This window comes from Podarcis melisellensis, assembly GCF_964234715.1.
Source record: "Podarcis melisellensis genome assembly, chromosome: 2".
NCBI classification, from domain to species: domain Eukaryota; kingdom Metazoa; phylum Chordata; class Lepidosauria; order Squamata; family Lacertidae; genus Podarcis; species Podarcis melisellensis.
This window is the reverse complement of record NC_138529.1, coordinates 6,694,486-6,720,435: the sequence shown is the minus strand read 5'-3', so window position 1 is coordinate 6,720,435 and position 25,950 is coordinate 6,694,486. Positions and strand designations below refer to the sequence as shown.

Below are 25,950 nucleotides of genomic sequence, written 5' to 3'. Positions count from 1 at the left end.
TTATCCCTTTCCCCCAAGGAACTATTTGATGTGATCCTGGACGAGAACCAGCTGGAGGATGCTTGTGAACACCTGGCAGACTACCTGGAAGTATACTGGCGGGCAACTCACCATCCTGCGCATGCTGCCGGCGGCCAAAACCTCACCACACCTTCGACTGCCATTCCAGGCCTGCAGGTACAAATAACCTAACAATTGGGGCAGGGGCGGGGAGCTGTGGTCCTCCGGGTGTTGGGACTGCAAGTCCCATAATCTCTGACTGTTGATTCTGATGGGAAAAATTGCTGAGAGGGGAAGGGTTAGTGCAGAAGCCTCAACCTTATAGCAGGCCAAATAAAATAAGTCACCCTTAAGTGCCACTGGAACTAGCTGTGCGAGATTCAACACAATTCCATACCCAGTGGGAATTGCTTCCTGTTACGTTGGCTCAAGATTGCCATTTTTAGTTTGAAATGTTTCTTCTTTTTTTAAAAAGTAATATTTATTAACATTTCAAAAAATTACAAACATAAATAATAAAAGAAAAAATTACAAAAAACTGGAAAATAAAAAAGTTAAAAACAAATCAATTTTTCCATAGCTTATCTTTCATTTACTTATTTCCTTGACCTCCTCACACCTCCTTTTTTTGTATTCTAGTTCAATTAGTTAATTCAGCAAATCCTTTCCATCTTTGTTTTTATCTTAATCATTTATCTTAATATGTTATGATTTTACATTCTCACCTGTTGACAGCCCGTTTTTACATACTCCTTTATAACATTACTGCTAAAACCACATTACTTCATTCCAGCATCCTTCTAACATTCCTTAATTTTGCAATGTTTCTGTAGATAGCCTTTAAACTTCTTCCAATCTTCTTTAGTTTGAAATGTTTCAATGGGATTTAAGTGTGAGTGACTGTAACTGTCTCATGGGCCCTGCCCAGATGCGCTATGCGCCCCCAGACGGCGCTGTGTCCTTGGGTGATTTTTGTGACCCGCTTTATGGTTCCCCACTCCAGAACCAGGCCTCGCTGGGCGAGCGCGGCAACGAACGCTCCCCGGTGGAGCATGACAGCCTGATGCAGTCGGACGAGGCGAGCGATGCCTCCCGCAAGACTTGGACGGCGGCCTCTCAGCGCAGCTCCCGGCACCTGGAGGAAGAATACTCGGATGCCTACACTGACCTGTACCAGCCTCACCGCAACCACAACAGCGGCCTCCACAGCACCAACGGCCACGACTCCCAGGACCGCCTCCTGGAGCGCGAGACAGAGCACAACCACAACGAGAGGAACTGGCAGCGCAACCGGCCCTGGGCTAAGGACAGCTACTGAGGCCTCCTGGCCGGGCACCTCCCGACCCTCCCTGGGCCGGGCAGCCAGGGAAACGGGATAGGGCCTCCTTCTCCTCCCGAGTCACGTCAATTGCCTGGTATTAAGCCTTCCTCTCTTCCTCCCCTCCCAGCTCAGCCCCACAGTATACAGGTCCTGCCCTGGTATACAGGTGCTATCCATGGAACCCCAGACACAGCCACAGCTGCCTGATTCCTACACCCAGGACGGGTGGAATCTCTCGCTCACCTCTGCTTTGGGTTAATGAGGGCCACAATAATGTCCTTGCAGGGTAAATTCCATTGGTAGCTTCTCATCCCAGATCCATTGTTTTTGGGGGAGAGATTTGGGCTTCGGGCATCTCTAGGAGAGAGGCAATTGCGTGTGTGTGCACACAAAAGGGGGTGGAGAAAGGGCTGTGATTCTATTTTTTCTGACTCCAGGTGAGCAGGGCTACTGTTAGGACAAAGGAGGCTTAGCAGGGAGCAACACCAGGATCGGTTTTCCTGGTAAGATGGAGTAGATGGATTACAAGCAGAAAGACAAGATTGTGGGATTTTGCTGAAAGGACTTGGGCGTCGTTCTCATGCTTTGCTGTAGGCCAGTTCAGAAGTAATATGATTGGGGTTGCTGAGGAATGCAAATGTCTGCTGTGGGAATGGGTGTGGTCTGCGAGTAGATTTTCAGATTTGCCGTTGCAGTGGGTGAAGTCATGACACCTGAGCTTTGTGGCATTGGCGACTGTGCAGGTGCTTTGATGCATCACACACAGCCATATGCAGCAGTGGGGGGGGGGTGTCTAACTGCCCCCTGGGCTGAACCACTTCAAGTTGCAGGGGTAGAAGAATTGCATAGTTAAACATATTGGAAAGGAATTTCCCTGATATAGAAAATTAGTGTGGAGAAGGCTAGATTATGATGCTTCTTCTTCATGTTTAGTTTCTGTATGCAGGGAGATATATGTATTCAACAATGTGATTCCCTTACCTGTAGCTTAAAGTAGCAGTCTAGAAACAGTTCTTCCATCTTTTTCTCCCCTTCCATTCATGGCAGTGGAAAAATGTGGCATAATCCAAGAGGTGAATGATGGGTTGTGAAATGTCAGACAGCATCCACATGCAGTCATAGAGGCCACCCCACAGCGGCTTTTCCACCTGGAGATATTCTCCTGAAAAGGGGGGATGCTTGTTTTTTCCAGCATCATCACTCACAGGCGTGGCTAAGACCAATAGGAGAGCCCTACATGGCCTTTGCCTGACATTGCTCCTGTGAGCACCATGAGATTTGATGCCACTATGAGCAAAGTCGTGCTCCAAAGTAACCATAAGAACTGCCCCAAATTCCTTCCTCTTCTTTTCTCCCAGTTTGGCTTCTGTGAAGTGGCAGCCCTCCTAATTCCTAGGAACCTGAGAGGTAAACTGCACATTTTACACAAACATGTGTAATAAAGTCCTGATATAGTAAAATCATGTCTTGCACACGGGTTAATTTCCAGGGGGTAGCACATAAAGCCGAAATTGTGTCAAAACAACCCCCTGGAAACGCCATCACGCAAGCAATTTTACCTTCAGGAGACGGTGCGAGATCTTGTGGGGCTGTCCAGGATCTCACAAGACCTTCTCAGAACCCAATGAGAAAGTCTGAGAGCTTAAAAGCATTTTCTGCCTTTTGTGCGTTTAATTTGTACGATATCAGCTGGCCAGCTGCCAAGCGCATAAAGCTGCAATCGTCCAAGTTAAATGTGTGCAAGTTGCAATCCTACTGCACTTCAGATATATATATTTAAAGCAGATTTGGGAGTGTATGATTTTGGATAGGGAACAGCAGGTTTGCGCAAACATTTGCAAATTGGCTGCACTAAAAATGCTCTCCCAGCTGCTTTTCCAGTGATGGGGGTTCCAGATCCACAGGAGATGGGTGGAGGGGGGGCAGGTGGAGGAAGCATGTTTTAGGTGGGAGGAGAGTACAATTTTGAGTAGGGAACAGGCAATGGAGAAAAGATGAAGCACTCCTTTCCACCCTTCCATTGTTGAAAAAGTTGCAGCCTCCGGAGACCAGGGGATATAATATTCAACTTTTTCCCTGGCAGAGAAGAGAAACCTGTAACAAACGAGCAATGCATCTCCTTAGAGCCACAGTCCAGGCGTCTGCTTGCATTGGACCCCCTCTTCCCCTCACAGAGACTCTCCGTCTCCTTTCAGTGCACATCCACCCCTCCTCTGTCGAGGAGCTGGTGGGATAACAATCAGTTGTAAAGCCACAATGTGATAATTTTTTTATTCTTCTTCTTCAGCCTCCCTGGAGTTCTCTGCTATAATTGCATGAGGCCTTGATCTTCCATAGTCTGTCTGGGAGGGGTGGGCGAGTACCAGCCAGCATTACTGCTTGGCAGTGATGCCCACCTGCATCACTCACAGATTCTGTTTTGAGGAGGGAGGCATAGGGCTAGAGCCAACCCCATCCCACCATTTCCTGCTTCCTATCTCATGCACAAGCCCCCTTCCTACCCCAAAGGCCCAGCTGACCTGCCTTCAGTCCTCCCGCCTCCCCTTGCTCCAGCCTCCTCCAGCACTTCACTGGGCAGTGGATGGCAGCTCCCTGCCTTTAAAACCACGTACACACCTATCAGAAATTAGCCTGTAAATACTGCATGCTACCATCAGGAGTTGTTGAGTGTGTGTCCTACGCCCTGGGCTGGCCGGAGGAACTGAGGCGGCTCCAGGGGCCAGGGATATCCGGGTTCTGTCCCTGCAATTGCCGGTCAGTCGGCCATGGCAAGAGCTTTGTTACTATTCTTTTGTAGAGAGCACTTATTTCCCTGACAACTTGTAAGCGGTTTGAAACAACAAGCGTTTGCTGTTTATAAAACAAGGCTGGTTTGTCTTTTTTTAAATGGAATATGACGGGTAAAGAACAGTGATGCTCAGTGGGTAATCAGTGAGCAGAAATTAATATGTTTTGTATGGTTTATGCACTCTTAAAGGCAATGTGGGTAGGACCTGCTGTGAACTGGGTTAGGTGTGTTCAGTGTTGACTCACAAACGCGATACTTCTTGCAAAAACCTTCAAAGAGGCTTAACAGCTCTTTGCTGCATTGTTTAGGCATTTGAGGCAGAGCCTAGGACAGGAGAGGGTTGGGGGAAACCTCAGACCCAGGAGGCAAATGCAAGCCTTTCACAGGCCTCAGGACTCTCCCTAGGCACCCAGCCCGAGTTGCTTTTGCCAGGCTGGACATTGCCAGACTGGAATGTGTCTTTGAATTGCAACGATGCCACTCGCTTGCCTGAATAGAGACACACCTGTTGGTTTTTGTGGAGCAGGAACATAGCCTGCCATACAAGGGGAAAAGTTGCATCTGTTGCTCCACACATTTTTTACTTCAGCCCCACCATCCACCACCAACACGCTGCCCAGGAAGCCTGCACAGAAGTGCATGTGGCTCTCAGGACAAAAAGTGTTCCTCTCCCTGGAACTAAGGCTCTCTGCTGTGCCACACAAAACCAGCGTTCCTAAGGATTCCTTAAGGGAATCTATGGCAGTTAATGTGGTATTGAAAAACACATAAATCAAATGGAAAATCTCAAGAGCTTAGCTGCAGCCCATAGAAGTTCAGTTGGCTGTAGCTGGACTTGACAAGGGCACACACACACATTAAGCGATGGTCACTTGTGAAAAAGCTGGGCAGGTGAGGGAGGCCGTTGACATTTGACACGTGTGCTGATAATTCAATGTGCATTTCCCACCGAGCCTTAAATTGAAGCCTACCAATTCAGCAGCATACACCCTGCCCTCCGTCAGCACTACCTGAAGCACAGCACAAAGGGCACTTTAGCCAAAAGGAAGGTTTGAGTCTGCATATCAAGAGTCCTTTCGCATTTCAGGTGTTAATACTCCAACAAGCAAAACAAGGTATGTGAATGGCTGCATGTCACTTTTGCTTCCAATGTATGTGTGTCCTGGTTTTCAGAGATGTATACCAGGAGCAAAAGGGGAATTTGTGTAAGCATTTAGTTCCCCTCACAATAAACTATCACATGAAGTACCTTCTCTCCTACCCACCCCTGCAAGCCCCCCATGCACACACTCAGGACTCTGCACTCCAGCACCTGCTGTGGGGACTCTTTTAAAGAGCACATTTGAAGAATTCAGTCTGCAGATTAGCAAATGAAGCTGTGGAAGTGGCTACCCAGTCCCAGAGAACAAAGATGGTCCAATAACACACTGTCCTCAAAGTCCATGTGGTACAGTCCTAAGCATCCGTAAGACAGGCCTTCCTGCTTTCAATGAACCAGACTCCGTAGTTAGTGAACTCAGTACTGCAGCTTTCTACCATAAATGTCTTCATCTCTGCATTATCACAATTCCTGGTGGAAATGCAAATTTATTGGTGGAAAATCCATACTCTTTGCCCTGGGCACTTAATTTACATTTCAGATTATGCAATATTGCATCACTTGTTCCAGTTGCAGCAGAGTAAGGGAGCTTTTCAACATGCAGTTCTTGCCTTATCCGGAGCAGGCCAGCAAATAAAGGTAAAGTCACCCCAAAGCATGGAGGGCTACACAAATTGAATGGGGTGCTGTCCAGTCACATTACAGTCATATCTCGGGTTAAAGACGCTTCGGGTTAAATCTTTTCAGGTTGTGTCCCACGACAACCCGGAAGTACCAGAATGGGTTACTTTCAGGTTTCACTGCTCACGCAGATGCTCAAAATGATGTCATGTGCATGTGCAGAAGCGGTGAATCGCGACCCGCGCACACGGGGGTTGCGTTCTGCTCAGGTTGTGAACGAGGCTCCGGAACGGATCCCGTTCGCAACCAGAGATACCACTGTATGTTGAATTTCATTTGGGGCACTCTTGCCAAAAACGACCACCACTGGGTTGCAACAGGAGTGTAGGGCTGCAGCTCACCAGACATAGAGCTACTCCCTTGCAAAAATACATGTGCCTCATGGTGTCTGCAAATGGTTCACTTTTACAGCAACACACATAAGGTCCCACTTCTCTTCAAACATCTACTTGTGCACACTGTTGCTGAGACATTCAGCAGTGACATCAAGACATGCCAGGTTTTATCCCAGGCATCTTCAGATAGGACAAGAAAAGGCTTCTGTTTGAAACCCCTGGAGAGCAGTGTAGAGGATATTGAGCTAGAAATATTTTGTTTGTTTTAAGTCCAACATGCCATCAACCTTTTGGGTTAGGGACATAAAGAACAAACAATTTCTACACATTTTGTTTTTAACGAAAATAAGTTGCCCTTTTATTCTAGACCTCCAGCTGTCATGCTTCAAACACTGCTTTGTTCCAAATGCTGCTACTGCCCTCACACACACAAGATTTACTATATCACTAGTGCAAAACTGGTTATCTTGCTTCTGGCTCATAGTCTCAAAAATAGCTTGTAAGGGCAATTGCTACATTTAAAAGGCACAGAAGCAGGACACAGAGGAATACAAGTTCCACAGAGGAGACACAGTTTGAACTTGCATCTGTAAAAAGGGAGGGGTAAAGGAAGAGACAGACCTGAGTAACATTTCACATGGATTTATAGAAGCACAGAAACATCATTGAAAAATATGAGTGTCTTTCTGTACATCACCTGTCCCCTTCTACTGAAAGTAGCCAGTACTAACCTCTGAATAAATCAAGTTTTCTTAAGAAATTCACCCCACCCTTCCTCATGAAATTACCACCCTGATACATGGTACTGGAAACAGGGTGATGTTCTCACCAGAGAAGGAAAGGAGGGCCCTGCAGCATCCCAGCCTGTGTGCCACAAGCTGTATCACTCCCCCCTCCCCCAAAAAAGTCGGGACAAAACCTCAGAGTCTCGCTTGATCATGGAGTAGAGGAGGTGGCAGGCTTAAAGCCACCAAGTGGCACAAATCAGCAAGGTGAGTCTGCAGGCCTAGCCTAGCTCAGCTTCCCAACTCAAATGTAAAGCAAGGCTCCAGGGAAAAGGAAGGAGGGAGAATTGTCTAGCTCAGGATTCCCAAGGAGACAGTTTAACTTTTTAGATTGAAGTCTTCATTGTTTGGTCCTGAATTCTTTGCTGGGCGTCACATCAATGGCTCGAGGGGTGTACCTACTACGTTTGAAGGGGGGGGGAAGCACATTAAAAGCCACTGCCTCATTAAGGTCTAGGCAAGTGGGCCAGAAAGAGCCATTTCACCAGGAGGCTCTCAGCCTGCTCCAGGCTCCAGGCAGTGGCCCAGAGTGTCCCCTGGCTGCAATCACAGATGGGCCTCTTGAATAGCAACCCTACAGGACTCAGGCAAAGATAGTCTCTTCCCGCCGCTTCTTGGTAAGGATGGTTCCCGGCTTGTGCTGTGCATCTGGGTGGTTGGCCAGTTCTGGAGGGCATGAAGACACCGGACTCTCAAGGATAGCCTGCTTAAGGTCATAGAAGACAGCAGAGTCCTCCTTGGTGACAAAAGAGATGGCCACACCACTCTTGCCAGCTCGTCCTGTTCGGCCAATGCGGTGAATATAATCTGTAAGCAAGGAGGAAGGAAGGTGTTAAAATGTGGCTAACCTTTGGTGCTGGATGGAAAAATCTAAATGATGGCTCATACTACAGGGTCAAGGACAGAGACTGACCACTCCTTAACAGAAAAAAAATATATATATATATATATATATATATATATATATATATATATATATATATATATATATATATATAGAGTTTTGGTGTCCTCGGGTGTCTTCCCGTGTAAAAGTTGGGGTGTCTAGGCGACGTTTCGACGAGGTCTCACTCGTCATCTTCAGGCTGGTGCTTTCGGCTTCTTGTTACTGGAACAGAGTAACAAGAAGCCGAAAGCACCAGCCTGAAGATGACGAGTGACGAGTGAGACCTCGTCGAAACGTCGCCTAGACACCCCAACTTTTACACGGGAAGACACCCGAGGACACCAAAACCTGCATTCCTGTACCCGTGAAAATCTACGAAAATCTACGAAAGCATATATATATAGTTATATATATATATAGTTATATATATATATATATAGTTATATATAGTTATATATAGTTATATATAGTTATATATAGTTTTATATATATGTGTGTGTGTGTGTGTGTGTGTCTCCGCACACGGAAGCTCATACCAAGAACAAACTTAGTTGGTCTCTAAGGTGCTACTGGACAATTTTAATTTTTAAAAAATATATTTCTACTGCATCAGATCAACACGACTACCTGCCTGAATCTATCACCCCTTAACAATTACAGATAAGTCATTAAAGATGAAAATGAAGATGAAGTATTAGTATAGAATTTCAGTGTTCAAAACACTTCATACATCGCATTAATCCTTACAACAGTCCTAGAAAAAGGTAGGCCATCACTAATAACTCCATATGGCAGAGGAGGCTGAGGCAGAAGGGCTTGCCCAAAGCAGCAGAGACAAGATTTGACCCAGACTTTCTAACTTCTGCACTTTGTGACTACATACTGCCAACTCCCAGACGTGAAATTAGAAGGACCTACATCAATTTTGTGACTTCAGCAGCACAGCATGCCAACCACGTCCACCCCGCCTCTCCAGTTAGGTGGCCCAAATTGGTGAAGCCATGCCTCACAGGCACACTGGTTTCTGTTCTAAGACCCAGGAGGTGCCCAGAAGATCTCTATAGAAAGGCAGAGAGCACTGGACAGCTCACCTTCAATGTTCTTGGCCATGTCGTAGTTCACCACCATGGACACATCATGGATGTCGATACCACGTCCAGCCACATCTGTGGCCACCAGAATATCCTTGGCACCAGCCTTCAAGTTGGAGAGGGCAAACTCTCGCTGCTCCTGACCTTTGCCGCCATGAAGGGTACAGGCATTGTACTGCAGAGATGGGAGAGCAACCGGTTACATTAAGCCAGATGTTTGTTTGGGCAAGGAGGACAGTAACAAGAAGGCAATGAACAAGCAACAATTCATCCAGAGAGAAAGACAGCCAAGTGTTTCAAAAGGAGACACCGGGGCAGAGTGCTCCATCATTCCCAGACATTCCTAGTGACTACCAAGAGATGTTGATTACCTTGCAAGGGGCTTGTGGGGTGGGGGGGAATGGCAACTGCTAGACCAAGAATGAGCACTGAACTCTGCCAATTCAGGGCTCAGCAGTCAGCCAGAAAATGTCTTACCAGCTGCCATAAGCTGAACAGCTCAACACATTATTCTGATAATTTGCTGATAGTGTAAGAGAATACACCTACATATCTTCCCAAAGTTTGACAAAGGACACAAGGACGCCAATTCTGGGAGCCTCAAAGATGGACTGGCTAACCTCACATGGGCCTCAAAGACTTTGACACAGGACCTGCAGTTCTTGAACTTACAGTTCTTGAGACTGCCACTTACCCCCATCTTCTCCAGGGATTTAGCCAGCACATCACAGCCCTTCTTCTGGTTCACAAAGATGATGATGGGTGGGTCAAAGCCCTGCTCCAAAATGTTCAGCAGTTTCTTTCTGTACAGGGGAAAGGAGAGGAGAAGCAAACAGGTGAGGCACGATGGTGGGCTCTGAAGATGCAATTGGTTCAGCAGAAATGTTACCTTGTACCCCTGCCCTCTGGCACACATCTCTAACTGTCCATGCCAAAGAAATGCCTCATCTCTGTATTATCATTTGGAACAGTTCAGTACCATGACATCCAGAAACAACACTAATAACACTGGGCAAGGGTAGCCATGTGTACAGTCTTGAGCTCCTTGGCAGAAAGGAGGGCTGGAACTTGTAACACGTAACTAAAAGGTGCACCCAGATTCAAGTAAGTGAGGAGATTTCACCCCTCCCATATCCAAGAATCTCCTGATGATCTCTGCTGACTCTCCAGAGAGGAGGAGGTGTGTTCTGCTCTCTACTTATTCTACTCCAGCACCAAGTCAGTCAGTCAGTGTGTGTGTTGGAGAGAGAGAGACCGAGTGTTAGAGATCATGTGTAGAGATAAGGTTGCTGCTAAGAGCAGCTGCAGACACTCAGTGTAGTGTAGCATTCTTTATGCTGAACCCATTAAGCTCTGTATATAGTTGTATAGTAGTTGTAGATAGAATAAAGAAGATATTCTACAGAGCTGCTCTCTGAGTCATTTATATACTCTGCTAGACTCTGCTGTGCGACGACTGTCTTCTTGTTGGAGTGAATCCGGTGCTCACAACTCTAAGCTGTGAGTCCACAGCACTTTGACCTGTTCCTGTCCAGAAGGTGGTCTCTGGAAGTGCTACCCAGCTCGCCTAGCCCAGTCGGGGCTGAAGTGGATGAGTCCAGTTCATGGCACTGGCTCAAGGGCGATGCTGACAGTAAGCATATGGGGGGTGGGCTGGACTGAATGATATTCTGGGGTCCCTCTGCAACTCTAAGCCACATGCCACATTCTCTTTTCTGCACTCCCACCAAGGAAAGGATGCACTGGTCGTTATCCTGACCCACTGATCCCACCCCACAGTAAATGCAAGACCATGTTTCTCTCCACACGTTTCAAGTCATTGGTATTTTCAGTTTCCCGACAAGAGGGTTCATGGTTCCTTTGGACCTCCACCCACTCTGCTTGAGGAATCTGGGAACTGTTTCATGGTTCAAGTCATGAGGAATGCTGGCTCACTCCACGTAGCCCATCTCTGGAAATTACATTACGGCAGAAGCCCCATGTTTGGGTTGAGGCTTTACTTCATAGCCAGAAATGTGCTTATGCCACAATTTGGAAGGAGCGAAGATAAAAGCATAAAATGGATGTGAATTGCCTCTGCAAAGGGTTCTCTTTTTAAGCACAGAGCCCTGTGCCAATCAAAACAAACAACAGTTCTATGTTCTATGCCTACAACACCTGAGGGCCCAAACCTCAAAGGCTTCCGTGACCTCGTTTGACCTAGACAAACCAAGCCCCTTGACGCAACCTCCCACACCAGCGGTTACCTCTTCTCCGACTCTGACATGAGGAAGACCTTCTGCTCCACACGCTCATGAGGCTTGCCAGCAGAACCAATGTAGACCACTGCTGGGCGGCGCAGGTAACTGCGGGCCAGGCGCTCCACAGCAGGGGGCATGGTGGCTGTGAACATCACAGTCTGCGGGGGGGGGGGGAGAGAAAAGAGAGAGCATGAGTGCAAGGCAGTCTGCCTCTCCTCCCACATAATGGAACTCCTCCAATTTAAGCAGAAAAGGGGAGGGTGCATTTTCACAAATGTCACATTGCAGGGAATATGTACAAAGAGAGCTCTTTTATTAAGAAAGTTACCTCCAATCATAGCCAATCATAGCTAAAACAAGTCTCCACACTTCCATTTGCGGTATTTTAGCTAGAAATAAAGGAAATCAATGATCCCTTCACCTTGCAAAGGGCATCTAATCCTACCATTTTACCACTTCTGGCTGGTAAGTTGGGTTTTCCTACTGTGAATGGTGCCCAAGCTTAAATGTTCTCCTTGTTCTGCCTCGCTCCCTCTCAAAGCACACTTTCAAGCACTCAGTATGTTCCACGGAAAAGGGAATGGCCACTAACATTAACCACCCTCTTCACCGCCTCACCTTTTGTGCCTATGAATCTGAACTCTGGGTGGAACCCAAGTGATCAATTCCATTAGCACAAGGACTATTATTATTATTATTATTATTATTATTATTATTATTATTATTATACAGCCCTATACCCAGAGGTCTCAGGGCCCTCTCCTCTCCCTAAGGTAAAAGTAAAGGTACCCCTGCCCGTAAGGGCCAGTCTTGACAGACTCTAGGGTTGTGCGCTCATCTCGCTCTAGAGGCCGTTAGCCGGCGCCGTCCGAAGACACTTTTGGGTCACGTGGCCAGCGTGACGAAGCTGCATCTGGTGAGCCAGCACCAGCACCGCACACGGAAATGCCGTTTACCTTCCCGCTAGAAAGAGGTCCCTATTTATCTACTTGCACTTTAGGGTGCTTTCGAACTGCTAGGTGGGCAGGAGCTGGGACCGAACGACGGGAGCTCACCCTGCCGTGGGGATTTGAACCGCCAACCTTTTGATCAGCAAGTGCCACCCGCGTCCCACACACCCTGTAAATCAGCTCTGGAGGATAGAGGTAACCCCCAGAACAAATTTACAGGGCACCGACACAGGGGGCATATGGGGAGAGAAGAGCAGACAGGGAAGCTCCATTGCACATTGCTCCATTGTTTAGGGGCTACCACCTTCTGGAATGAACATGGTTTCCTAAGAAACAGCTTTCAGATAAAAGCATCTCCCTGCCCACAAGCAGCCACCAACCACACCCTCCATACCTTCAAAAAAAATTTGAATTTAAAAACATTGCTAACCAGGTCAGATTAAAGGAAGGGTGTTTGGGTCAAAGGGTGGAACTCAATGGTGGCCTTGAACCCCAGTGCTTTACTTTTCACAAGTTAATACACCAGATGTGACAGCAAGGCATCCAAACCCCACTAACCTGCCGATATTTGTGCTTGCCCAACTCGAAGTTGGCCAACATCTTTTCAGGGTCTTCAGCCTCGTCCGTATCTGGTTTCTGGTTCGTGACAGGTATGTGCTCCAGGATCTTTTGCACATCAGGCTCAAAGCCCATGTCAATCATGCGGTCAGCCTCATCCAGTACTACATAGGTGCAGCGGCTCAGCACCAGGTAACGGTTCTCCAAAACGTCGATCAGACGGCCCGGTGTAGCAATCACAATCTGTGGCATTCAGCGAGAGAGAGCAGATACATGGAGGTGGAAATGACCCTTGCAACCTGTGTCCATACAACTTTTCCCCATCCTTCCCTGATGAACTCAAGAAACAGTGCAACATTTCCCAATGTACTATCCAGGCAAGGAAGGTGAGCCAGGCCATGAAGTTAAGAGGATATTAAGCTATGATTGGGTGTCATCATTTATCACTCACAGGAGCACTGTGCTAATGCACAAAGTGAACATTTAGGGTTGTAGCCAACAATATGCCAAGAGTGTTCTGCTGGTACAACAGGATTTCCATTTCCTCTCCTCCCACTGTGTGCCCCTAAAATCTACTCTAACATCTCCCCCTACCCTCTGGAGCTGATTTTGAGGGTGTGCAGGGGGGGTACAGTAGAGGAAGAAGCAGCTCCATTGCAGGATGAGAAATTGGTTGTGTCGGGGGCCCACCAGGGGGCGCATTGGAAGATGCCAACAATAACATCTCTCTGACCCACATGAGGTAGTTTAGGGGCTGCTATGGGAAGTAGGCAGCCTTCCCTCCCCACCAGGATGTGGTGGGGTGCTGCCTGGCCAGCGGTGTTCATAATGCACCCCCTGATCTGAGAGATGGGGGTGCAGAACACTTGGCACGAGCCCTCAGTGAGGTCAGCTCTTCCTGACGCCGATTCCGATTAGCGCGTGCTAACAAAACTGAAGTTTGACCTGACAGAGCCCCCTGATCTATTTGATTTATTCGGCTAGCCTGGAAAAATAAAGGACAATGAAGATTAATTTTGTTTACGGAGGTGTCGAACAGGGCTGTCCTGGACTAAACCTACACAGGAAAACCAGTTTTCAGTCTGCTTATGAGAATCATCAGAGATCGCAAAGAAAGGAATGTACGACAACAACAAGATGAAGAAAATATATATAAAGAACTATCTGGACTGAACTGGAAAGGACTGACAATTAATGCAGTAAAATAAGTGAAGTCTGGTCTTAGCCGGAATTTTGGACTCATGTGGAGCTTGATATATGGGTATCCCCCCAAAAAAATTTTAAAATCTGGCTGTATAATTTGGAACTAATGTGATTTGAACAATATGATGTGATTGGCCTGTTAATAATTTTTTTTTTTTTTTAAAGAGAGAAATTGGTTGTGTCAGCAGAGCTGCAGCATTGGCTGTGGCCCTTACAGACCACCCACCCTAACCTTTAAAGCAGAAGGGTGCCCCTCTCACCTCACAACCCATGCGCAGGCGGAAGCCTTGATCCTCACGCGAGATGCCACCAATAACAGCCACTGTGCGGATGCCCAGGGGCTTTCCAAATTTGATGGTCTCTTCCTCAATCTGCTGGGCCAGCTCACGGGTGGGAGCCAGGATGACGGCATAGGGCCCCTGATCCGACTCCTCAATCCTGCAGGGAACAAAAAACACCTGCTGAGCTGAAGCAGACAGGGTGAAACCATCCCTCTCTGGCCTACGAGACTTTGCAGCAAAGGCAGGATCCCAACGAAAGAATGCCCCAGGTTTCCACCTGCTAGATTGGACTGTGAGAAATGTATACATTTGTGACTACCACTGAAACAAAATTAAGTAAGGGTGAGCGCCAAGCGATTATTTTGGAGAAGAGGAAACAAGCCCCCCCCCCCAAGTGTCAACCCAGTGAAGTAAATGGGTTCCAACTGAACCAGATTATTTCAAGCTCACCTAGAAGCCACAGTTTCTGGGGAAGGGTCATCGCTTAGTGCAGGGGTCAGCAAGGTTTCTGGTGCCTGCGTCTGTGCAGACATGATTTTCGGCGCCTGCACATGTGCAGACACAATTTTCACCACTGCGGAAGTGAGTCCCTGCGCTGCACCGTGCCAGTTTAGGGCTGCATGTGGGGACTCGCCGAGTGGGTGGCTCGGTTTGGGGGTGGCTCGTGGACCGGTTAAACGATCCCCGTGGGCCGCTTGTGGCCCATGGGTCTTAGGTTGCCTACCCCCGGCTTAGTGGTACAGCACATGCCTTGCATGCAGAAGGTCCCAGGTTCGATCCCTGGCATCTCCAGGTAGGGCTGGGAGAGGAACCTGCCCGAAACCCTGGAGAGCCACTGCCAGTCAGTGTAGACAATGCTGAGGTACGCAGACCAATGGTTTGACTCCGAACAAGGCAGTTTTCTATGTTCATAAGTTGACACCAGCCATTTAGCCTGAGCACAACAAAAGCTGCAAGGAGGTCCCTGCAGTGTACACAGGAGTGGGGGGCGGGGGCGGGGAGCCTTCTATCCATGGTGATTTGGCTTATCTCCAGCATGGTTAGTTTGTGAGCTTCCCAGAAGTCTCTGGGTAGCCACTGATGGAAACAGCATTGCTGGACAAAGATGGACCTTTTTTTGTCAATGTGAGCAAAGCAATTCTTATGTTTGTTATCAGGCCATGACTGTGGTCCTGCTCACTCAAAGCTGCACACCTGGAAGCAATGGCTTTACCATGGGAGAAAAATCCTCATCTCCCCACCTCTCACTCATTCTCACATACACACAAAAACAGGGGTGAGCAGTGACTAGCACAATTCTGAGCTTTGCCACCAAAATTTACTGAAATATTAGGGGGGTTACAAAGGCTTCCCAAACAGATTACAGAGGTACCTTGGTTCCCAAACAAATTGGCAAACACCACAAACCCTGAAGTAAGTGTTCTGGTTTGTGGATTTTTTTTTGGGAAGCCAAACATCCAACTGAGTGCAGGAAGCTCCTGCAGCCAATTGGAAGCCACGCCTTGGTTTTCGAACATTTTTGGGAGTTGAACGGACTCCCAGAAAGGATTAAGTTCAAGAACCAAGGTACCACTGTACTTGATGTGTGATATTAGATAAATATCACTCCCTCGCAGAAGAATGCCTAGCTGTTGAGAGCACCAGTGCAAACTGTGGTGGCTGAAGAATCATTTGCATGTGAGCATTGACCCAGACCCAAACCAGGACCCTCATATGTCCATTTCATTCCCCACCCCCGAAAAGTGGCCTAACCTGCCGCAGCACTCATCACTCCCTCCCTCACCTGTCAATCTTGGGAAGTGTTGTGATCCACACCAGCAATGGGATAAGGAAGGCAGCTGTTTTACCACTGCCAGTTTCTGCCACGCCAATGATGTCACGGTTCTGCAGACCAATAGGAATGGCTTGGCGCTGAATAGGAGTTGGTTCCTGTGGAAAACGGGGCATAAAACCTTCAGGAAAGCACTAGACTTCTTGGGAGGAATCAAAGGGAATTCAGGCAGTCAGCAACAGAACCAGGAATCCTAACTCTTAGCCCTCCCCAACATCCAAAACAGTATGTCCTTTCAAGAACAAAGCTGATCTCCAGATGCCATGATGCTCAGTTCCTGTTCAACAACACCCACCCCCATAAACTAAATGATCATTTTTTTAAAAAATGATCATTTTAAAATATAAACTTTTATATTTTAAAACAGGATTTAAAATATACACTATACAGTCTCTCAAAATAAACTGAAGTTTCAATGGTTAACAGAAGGGCCAATCCATCTTTATGAAGTGACTTGCATCTCACCTTGTAGCCGCATTTGTCAATGACCTCCAAGATGTGAGGGGGCAGCGAAGAGTCTTTCCAGGAACGAATAGGGTTGGGGATCTTGCCTCCTTTGGTGGTGATGCTGTAGTCCTCCCGGAAGATACGCCAGTCCCTGTCTGTCATCTCATCCAGTTTCTTTTGAGACCAGTGCCTGTCATCCCAGCGCTGCTTGGCCTCCTTTTTACGCAGCTTTCGCAGACGTGCCCTACGAAGAAGGAAGATCCCAACAGGGTCAGAATAGGCAGGCCAAAATGGGAGAAGACAAAAGCAAAGAAAAACTCCAGCAAGCTGGAAGAGGGCAGCTCTTACATTTGCACAAAACTTTGCTTACTGCAACCTATTAACTATGCCAGGAATAGGACCGGGCGATATATTGAGATATTGTCCAAAACCGGTTAGACGTTCACATCACGATAACTGTTTCATAATTTTTTACCTGGCAATGAACCACAGTATGTGCAAGGATTAGGCAACATCTGGTTTTCAACTTCGCAATGTATCCCCAGCTAAACATTGCAATGTTATCACCAGCAAAACATCACAATCTACCACAATGTCTGAAATAAGCATGGAACTACGCAAAGGTGAAAATGACAATGTCCTGGCAACTGCTGCCACTTAGGGGTCTAATACTGATAAATGACAATATTATCAATCACCTCATGGTCACTTTAATCAGCAGTCAAGGCAAAATGCATCCAAACAGGATTTTTAGTTTTGGGCTTGGCTACCAAATGGTAGGGGATGCGGGTGGCGCTGTGGGTAAAACCTCAGCGCCTAGGACTTGCTGATCGTCAGGTCGGCGGTTCGAATCCCCGTGGCGGGTGCGCTCCCGTTGCTCAGTCCCAGCGCCTGCCAACCTAGCAGTTCGAAAGCACCCCCGGGTGCAAGTAGATAAATAGGGACCGCTTACTAGCGGGAAGGTAAACGGCGTTTCCGTGTGCTGCGCTGGCTCGCCAGATGCAGCTTGTCACGCTGGCCACGTGACCCGGAAGTGTCTTCGGACAGCGCTGGCCCCCGGCCTCTTAAGCGAGATGGGCGTGCAACCCCCGAGTCTGTCAAGACTGGCCCGTACGGGCAGGAGTACCTTTACCTTTACCTTACCAAATGGTGGTATCCAGGACAATCCACAGTATGGCAATGAGTCATAGGGAATACAAATAATCTGGGAGTGCCAGACTGCCAGCATGCCCGCTGGGCAGCAGCAGTAGCAGAAGCAGAATCAGCAAAGGCCAGGGTGCAGAAGTGGTGGCAGCCTGCAAGGCCTTGTCATGGCAGTGGCAGTAATGGTTGCCTGCAAGGTCTTGCAGTGGCAGCAGCAGTAGTGGCGGCCTGCAAGGCCTCACTGAGGCAGGCTGCCGCAGCTTCTGCCACCGCCTCCTACTACTGCCAGGAGAACTTTTTGCCACTGTGGCAAGGTTTTGCAAGCCCCACTGCTAAAGGCACAAAACTCTAGCCAGGAAAGAAAACTGGTGAGCACAAACTGGCTCAAGTAACCAGTTCATTACTTCTGTAGATGCTGAATGGCATGTGTGGCTAAAAAAACTAACAATGGATTTGTTCTATTAATTGTGTATGCATATAATTTGAACAATTTCATGATTTACACTCCTCACAATGAACTCTTAGAGTGTGACTTTCCCTGTCAGAGACTTTTGGTTGGTTGAACTGAAAAAACAAAACAAAAAAAACCACACACCAATCCTTGTACAGTGGTACCTCGGGTTACATACGCTTCAGGTTACAGACTCTGCTAACCCAGAAATAGTGCTTCAGGTAAGAACTTTGCTTCAGGATGAGAACAGAAATCGGGTTCCAGCGGCGCAGCGGCAGCAGGAGGCCCAATTAGCTAAAGTGGTGCTTCAGGTTAAGAACAGTTTCAGGTGACGTACGGACCTCCGGAACGAATTAAGTACTTAACCTGAGGTTCCACTGTACATGTGATGAATGTCTTCCCATATCCACCTGAACACCAACATCCAGCCAAACCACAAAAGTTTACTGTTCCCTCATCAGATGGGGAAATGTCATCATAAACTTTGCAACACCAGCACCAGCCTCCCTCCCTCCCTGGATGTAACTTACTCCTCTTGCTCTTTCTCCTCCAGCGTGCGCCGCTTCTCCATCAGGTCTCCATAAAAACGCGACTGCTCCCGCTTCTGCTGTTTCAAGTCAATGCCAGCAATGAAGCCACGTCCCAGCAGCTGAACCTGATGTCGCTCCTTGTACCTGTTGAACAGAATGTCAAATGGTACTGTATACACTCCAAACTGTAGGTGGTTAGAATCTGGTTAGGAACTCCCAGAACCCCATCTCAATTTTTTCCACAAGCCCTACCTAATTTGCACAACTCACTGCCATGTGAGAATTTGTATTTTTAGGGTACAAGGATGTAGTTTTTCTACAAATCCCAAATCCCAGACCTCTAGTCATCTTCCTCTCACAGGGCTGGGAACATTCCTGGTTCATTTGTGTCAGCTATACCGGCTAAGGAGGAAATGGGATTTTCAGATTCTTCCCAGGAGCAAGGATAGATATGTGGCTCTGCGGACACCAGTCTCTCTACTCTGAAGTAGTATCCCATACGGAACCCGCCTCCCACAGCAATACTCACAGGGGATTGTAGTCAATGGAAGTGTCTTCGGAAGCATCCCACTCAAAGACAAATTTGCGGTCATTCAGATGCCGAGTACGTCTCCGCTTCTTGACCCCACCCAAGTACCGCTCCTAAGGGGACATGGTATTTATTCAGTTCATACCCTCTCAGACTTTTCCAAAGGAAAAACAAGGCAACATTTCCCAATGAAACACAAAGGAACTTTGCAAGGAAACTCTAGGTGCCTCCCTTTGCAAGAATTCAGTCTGACCGTGAAGAGACAAGGATTGTTGCTGCCTTAAAGCATGCTATAATCCAATACACACACCGGTTGGATCAAAGTTACAAAAACACGTATGCTGCTCTTACTAAGTTTTCCAGACGCTTCATATATAACAGGCCTGTAAGGTGGGTCAGTATTATTATTCCTCATATTTCTGGTAAGTCCCTGAGGCTGACAAGACAAGAGTTTCCCTAAGGCCCTGTAGTGACAGAAGTGCACTTTGAACTAGGGACACCCTCGCTAACAGTTCAGACTCTGCATTGGTTCCCAAATCAGCTTTTTGCTCACTTGGGCTCATATCCAGATCATCCTTTTCATTCCCAGCCCAGAAAACATGTGTATCATCATTGGACTTTGGGAACAAAGACCCAGGAAAAAGCCGGAAGAATAAGCAGGAAGAATTTGCCGCAGCCCAGTTTTGCCACAGCAAAGGGGGAAAAAGCCTTTTATTCCAGTGCTGAAAACTCCAAACAGCTGTGTCTGCAGACGTGTTTCTGTTAAGAACTGGGCTGTTGCTTTCTTCTTCAGGTGTACATTTCAAAAACTCAGGAACCCCCAAAGAAAAGTCATTACAGTAGCCTAGCCTTAAGGTTATGAAGTCATGTAAAGGACAAGATATGAGTGATGAAAAGTGATCAAACAATTTTATGGACCATTTTCTAAAGCTGGCTTTTGGGGAGAATGAAAGTACGTTGGCACTGTCAGGTTGATTTTGTGAGTGGGTCTACTGTGACAATCAACCCACACCAATAATATATTTTTCAGGACATAGAAAACTGTGATGATTCACTCAAAAAACTGGTATGATTGCATTAAATTGATCAATGAATTCAACTTCAGCCACTTGGATGCACATCAAAGACACTTTCCTATCCCAGTCCCCTTGCTCAAACCCATTAATCTTCATCTCCATACTTCTTACAGAGAGAAAATGAAATGGCCTAGCATTACCTTGATGGCATGAAGTTCCTTACTCTTATCTTTCTCCTCACGGATTTTTTGCCGCCCTTCCTCATCTTCATTGCCATTGGTCTCTCGTTCCATGCGCTCTCTCCGCTCACGCCGCTCCCTCTCCTGGGGGTCTTCTGTAGTAAATGGCAGAATGTCAGGAAATGTGGCATCAGGACACATGCTCAGAGCAGGGAATCACATCATGCCCCCGAAGCTGAATACAGTTGCACCTTGGATCCTGAATGCCTTGCAAGTCGAACGTTTTGGCACCTGAACGCCACAAACCTGGAAGTGAGTGTTCAGGTTTGTGAATGTTCCTTGGAACCCGAATGTCCGATGTGGCTTCTGATTGGCTGCAGGAGCTTCCTGCAGCCAATCGGAAGCCGTGCCTTGGTTTCCGAACGTCTTGGAAGTCGAACAGATTCTGTTCAACTTCCGAGGTACCACTGTACCTGACGATCTCCTGGGAGGTAATCCTTACCTAGCATCTTCCTCCCCATTTCTTGGAAATGTTTTCTCTTTTTCCTCTCCTCTTCTATGAGCCGCTGCCGCTCCTCCACCTCCTGCTGCCGTCGCTTCAAGGCCTCGGCCTCTCGTTCTGCCTTGGAAAGGAACTTCGGCTGCAAGAAATCAGAGCAAGATGTTGAGCGTGCAAGGAAACCCTGTGTACTTCCCACATCAAGAATTGCTGAAGATGCCAGGAAGCACAGCTTGCTGTAATCCAATACACCCACCTGCTGGTCTCACCCAGGCAAAAATGGAATTGGTAGGTGGGGAAAAAGAAAGTGGAGGCATGCCCCATGCTCTTACCTTGGCTTCAGCCTCTTCCTCAGCTTTCTTCTTGGCCAGAAGCTCCTCCAGAGAAAGTGGCTGGGCCTGTGAACAAAATAAGTAAACGTTAAAATCAGGGGTGGAGGTGAGTGGGGTGGGAGAGAGAAACCCAGAAAGTAGGAATTGCTGTCACTGAAGCTATACTTTTGGCTGTACGGAAAAAGTGCTATGCTATAAAGTTCCAAAATAGCAAGGTTGAAAGAGAATGTAGAAAACTGTTTTTAAGTAGCCTGATTAATTGAGAAGAGCTGCCCTTTCATCTCATAGTAAGCACTTTCCAGAAATACTGTATAAAGAAGTAGAGAACTGAAACATACCAGAGATTTATAGTATAGGGCCTTTCAACCAACAAAAGGCTCTTATCTATGCCATCCTAGAAACACACTTTGAAAAATATACATGGACTTGTAATTTTTAATAAAAAGAGGTCTCAAATTAAAAGAATCAGGGTGCTGTGGGGAATTCAAACCCACCCACCCACCCAAACTGTACATGTTCTGACAAGCACTGGACGTCTAGAAGGTACATGCAGTTACCTTCTCCTTCTTTGACAATGAATCATCATCATCATCTCTGCGAGAATCTCTGTTCTTCCTGGATTTGGAGTCTTTGTTCCGACTTGGAGAGGAGCTCCTGTGCCAGAGGGATAGAACAGTCAGGAGTTGGGGTTACTGTATTTCCCTGGGTGGGTCTAGCTTCAGTCCCTCAGGTTCAGCTGGCCTCAGTGACGGACCATTCCTTTAGTGTGGCAAGCCCTGCCCTGTGGAACTCTCTACTAGTAGAGGTTCAGCAGGAACTTTCCCTCCCTTCTTTTAGATGTCTTCAATGATTTAGACAGGCCTTTGAAATATGAATTTCTCTTTTTAACCAACTAGTATCTGCTGATGTTTCACTGATGTTTTCAGTCATATTTTTATGGACTACTTTGTTTTATTATATTTTGTATGTTACTCACCATTATAAATATTTAAATATATCCAAATCTAAATAAATCTATTGAACAAATCCTCAGCACCAGTCACTCATAGTAACTGTAGATGCTACTGCCCTTTCAACAACAACCTAGGCATTGTACCTTGAGCCCAATTCCCGTAATAGTAAACTGTTAACCCAAGAATTTAGATGAAACTTCTCTTTAAATTCAAACATAAAGCTAAAATGGTGAAATTGTAGGTATCTTTTTCATCATGTTTCCACTCCAGCTACCCATGAAACAATGCTATATTCCACAACAGCTGCAACACCTCAGAAGTAACTGCATTCATTGTCTAGGAAACAGTGTTTTACCTGGACCGTTTACGGTCCTTGTCCCTCCGGTGCCCATCTTTCTCACGATCCCGGTCCTTCTTGCTGCGCTCCCGCTCTTTGTCTCGCTCCCGCTCTTTATATCGCCGCTCTCTACAAACAAATAGTTTACATGCGAATGATTTCAATGCACACAGATCAAGCCACCCCTTCCATCAGACAGTAGAAACCTGAATCAATAGAAATCAACCAACCAACTGTAGGAACTGTTCAATCCCACCAAATTAAATTAGCATCCTCCTATAGATATAGTCCCTTTATGGTTTGCTCCCACTCATCAACTCAGCCTTTGTATAAAGGGTACAGCTGTGGTTTATCTGTACAGCAGACCTAGAAAGGCATAGAAATTGATGATAAATGTACTCAAGACTGAGTGGATGTAACTCTGCAACAGTGCCTCTGAAGCGCTGAATTTGGCACAGAGCACTGAATTCAGCATCATAAGAACCTCAATTTTCTTTCTTAAAAATGGAAAGAAAAAAAAAAGATTAGCCACAGCTCAAATTCAGGAGAGAATTAGGACAGAGCAACACTTTCATTGGTTGGGCATCAATAACTTGCATAGTCTCACAAAGCTCCCTTCCCCAAAGAAAGCAGATGCGTTATATGAAGTAAAGTGATACACTGTAATCTGTTTAGCATGCAGGTTTGCAGGTCTTAGAAACCAAGCTCTATCAGTGTAGTATAGGAAAACTTTGTACCCATTTTTTATTTCAAAACCAACAATACCGACTACCTAGCCCTAGTGTAACAAGGAATGCAGAACAGTATGTCCACAAAGGACATGCACTGGGTGTCCTTGAACTTATGTAAGAACCATTCCTGTTGGGAATAGATTGTGACTCTGTTACTAAGTGCACCCCCAAAGCATTTGAAGGTAACTGCTCTGAGAAATTGGATGCTACCTCGGTAAATCGTTGGTTTGAGTCCAAAATCTAGTTCAGTGCTGGATTGTTGAATCCTACTAATAGCCAAATAAAAACAGCTGGAGCTAACAGCACTCCCTGCTTACTTAAGACACTCAAGGCTGACTAAACTTCATCATCCTTGCAGCAAACCAAATTGACCTATAATCTGGCCTTACCTCTCAGTCGATTTGGACCTGGATCGGGATCTTGATCGACTGCCTCTCCTCCTCTCACGGGAGCGGTGCCTTTTCCTGTCCTTTGCGATGGGGGAGCTTTTCCTGTCTCGCTCTCGTTCAGCTGAACGTGAGCGTCTCCGCTCTTCCTTGAGGGGTGAAGAATCTCTCTCTCTCTTTTCAACAGTTTCCCCAGCCATCTGGATTAAAAAAGTTTTGTTGATGGTATTAATATACAGAAGTTATTGGGAAAAGGAAGGGGGATTGGAGACCTGCTTCAGTATGGAATTGCCCCAACTGTCTGTGGATATAGCTTAATTAAGAATCTGAAATCTCACTCCTCGCATTATACACCATATCATGTCATTCTTTAAATCCTTAGAAAGTTTTCAAGGTGTGGAAGTTGGTGAGGGACCAACAGTTGGAGCCCCCGATTCCCAAGAGAAATGCCACCTGAACCCCTCCCAGTTACTGATTCAGACACGAAAAAGGAATCCGTGGAGGGGATGGCATCTCTGAAAGAGGATTTGCTGGCAGGTTATTTTGAGAAGGTGGCAGTCTTGGCATATTGCCTTCTACTTCATTCTCAACATGGTCCTCTTAGAATAAATAAATACTGATTAAACAGGCTATTGCTACCAGTTTTAACACAGCTGGCCTGTTTTTCGAGGGGAAGCCCAAAAATTGATCAGGACAAATTTATAAATGTCACATAGACTGAAATAAATTAAAGTGTGCCAATGAGCAATTGTTTTGAATTCATATACTGTAGACTGGTAGTGGAAAAAAGCATGCACGCACACACACACACAAAAATCATGTCCAACAACATGTAGTTCTTCTGCATATAGGCATGATAAAAAGTCATGATCAGGTGCATGCTGCATGTTCACATGAACATGCAGTTCTTAAAGCTGATGACCCACATGCTGGTTCTATGACTGCAGGTATGGTATAGGAGCAAAAGTGTCTGACTGAGAAAAGGGAGACCCGGGATCATATCTCCCCTCAGTCATGCACAGAGTGGTTGTGAAGATAAAAGCTGGGAGAGGGGGGAAATACTACTATGAGCTCTTTGGAAGAAAAGTGGGATATAATAAAATGTAACAAATAAAACATATTTTAACATAAAAATAGAGCATAAAATAAAATTTTATGTCGGAAAAAGTGGCATGTGGTGCACAATGACAATCACAGTTATTTCTGCACAAACCTCAACAGAACAATCAAGACTTCACTCTTCTCAAATTCTTTCACCCAGCTCACTCCCTAAAGCTGGAGGGAGATACTTGATCTTTGGGCTGGAGGGGGTTTGGTGTTGTAGAAGGTAAGACAGTGGAGCTCAAGTCAGGCTAGGAATGCCCCACTCTGCATGGGAGCCCATGTGGGGGAGTGGTTAGAGCAGGCATAGTTAAACTCCGGCCCTCCAGGTGTTTGGGACTACAATTCCCATCATCCCTGACCACTGGTCCTGTTAGCTAGGGATGATGGGAACTGTAGTCCCAAACATCTGGAGGGCCAGAGTTTGCCTGTGCCTGGGTTAGAGTGCCAGACTGGATCCTAGGAGGCCAGAGTTCAAATCCCCACTTGGTGATGAAGCTCACTGGGTGACCTGGGGCAAAGTCACACACTCTCGGCCTAGCCTACCTCACAGGGTTGTTGTGAGGATAAAATGGGAGGAAAAGTAGGATACAAATTAAACAAACAAACAACAACAACGTCTCTTCCTCCCACGAACCCTGGTGCACAGACCTCTGTGTTTATTCTGGCACCATCCCCGTCAGGGCTGAGCGTCTGGAAACAAACCAAGGCGAGAGAAGCGACGGCGTGAGGCGCCCGCAACTACCGCTGACCTGAAGCCGGCAGCCCTTCTGCCTCCAGCCCTTCTTCTTGGATAGCTTTCCCCACTTGCAGTCGCTGGAAACACCGACGGTGGCGGGGGACAAGCGGGTGCGCCTCACCTGTAGCCCTTCCTGACGTTACCAGCAACTCACTGCGCCGCCAACATCGCCGCCATCTTACTAAAGCTGATTCCGGTCACAACAGCGGGTTTGCCGCGGAGCATCATGGGAAAGCAAGTCCACTCGGGCTATCCCTCCCGCCTCAGTGCCCAGGCTTAGAACTACATTTCCCATATAAACCGCGAGGCAGGGAGGGGAAAAAATATCCCAGCATGCACCGCACTCGGAAGGCGCTCTGTTCGCCCTGCAAATAAGCTTCTCGGGGTACGCAGCCTGTGCGTTGTAAACGGAACGTAAGTAAGAAAACTACAATTCCCAGAGGGCGTTTCGCATCTTGACGGAAGATTAACGCCGCCTTCCCCCCATGGTGGCTACTGGGAAATGTTGTTCTGCCGGGTACGTGGGAC

At 46.9% G+C, this 25,950-nt stretch overlaps 2 protein-coding genes across 5 annotated transcripts in view; one reads left to right on the top strand and one right to left on the bottom strand.

Annotated features, from left to right (window-relative positions):
* Positions 1 to 5,354, top strand: part of CACNB3 (calcium voltage-gated channel auxiliary subunit beta 3) — a 40,476-nt gene extending 35,122 nt beyond the window's left edge. For all 3 annotated transcript variants that reach the window (XM_081900752.1, XM_081900751.1, XM_081900750.1), the window contains exons 12-13: positions 19 to 177; positions 1,004 to 5,354. In XM_081900752.1, the coding sequence (XP_081756878.1) occupies positions 19 to 177; positions 1,004 to 1,318 (474 nt within the window). In that variant the 3' untranslated portion in view covers positions 1,319 to 5,354. The remainder of the gene's footprint in view (positions 1 to 18; positions 178 to 1,003) is intronic.
* Positions 5,355 to 6,850: 1,496 nt separating this feature from the next.
* On the bottom strand, positions 6,851 to 25,657 carry DDX23 (DEAD-box helicase 23). 2 transcript variants are annotated; one of them, XM_081900733.1, is made up of 17 exons: positions 25,544 to 25,657; positions 23,586 to 23,782; positions 22,484 to 22,594; positions 21,733 to 21,829; positions 21,176 to 21,241; positions 20,847 to 20,985; positions 20,366 to 20,499; positions 19,150 to 19,262; positions 18,621 to 18,764; positions 16,515 to 16,740; positions 16,002 to 16,147; positions 14,198 to 14,375; positions 12,735 to 12,977; positions 11,233 to 11,384; positions 9,681 to 9,789; positions 8,987 to 9,161; positions 6,851 to 7,816 (listed from the first exon to the last, which is right to left on the bottom strand). In XM_081900733.1, the coding sequence occupies exons 2-17, from the start codon at positions 23,780 to 23,782 to the stop codon at positions 7,593 to 7,595; spliced, it is 2,454 nt and encodes an 817-aa protein (XP_081756859.1). In that variant the 5' UTR covers positions 25,544 to 25,657; the 3' UTR covers positions 6,851 to 7,592. The 2 variants fall into 2 exon arrangements, with proteins under 2 accessions (XP_081756859.1, XP_081756858.1); XM_081900732.1 differs by having other exon boundaries at positions 25,335 to 25,631.
* Positions 25,658 to 25,950: the final 293 nt, after the last annotated feature.

Coding starts and splice junctions, on each gene's coding strand:
- DDX23 (XM_081900733.1), bottom strand. CDS start 23,782: ATGGCTGGGGAAACTGTTGAAAAGAGAGAGAGAGATTCTTCACCCCTC. Junction 21,242..21,732: donor CATTGTCAAAGAAGGAGAAG/GTAACTGCATGT, acceptor TTTTGTTCACAG/GCCCAGCCACTTTCTCTGGA. Junction 14,376..16,001: donor ACACTTCCCAAGATTGACAG/GTGAGGGAGGGA, acceptor TGTTCCCTGCAG/GATTGAGGAGTCGGATCAGG.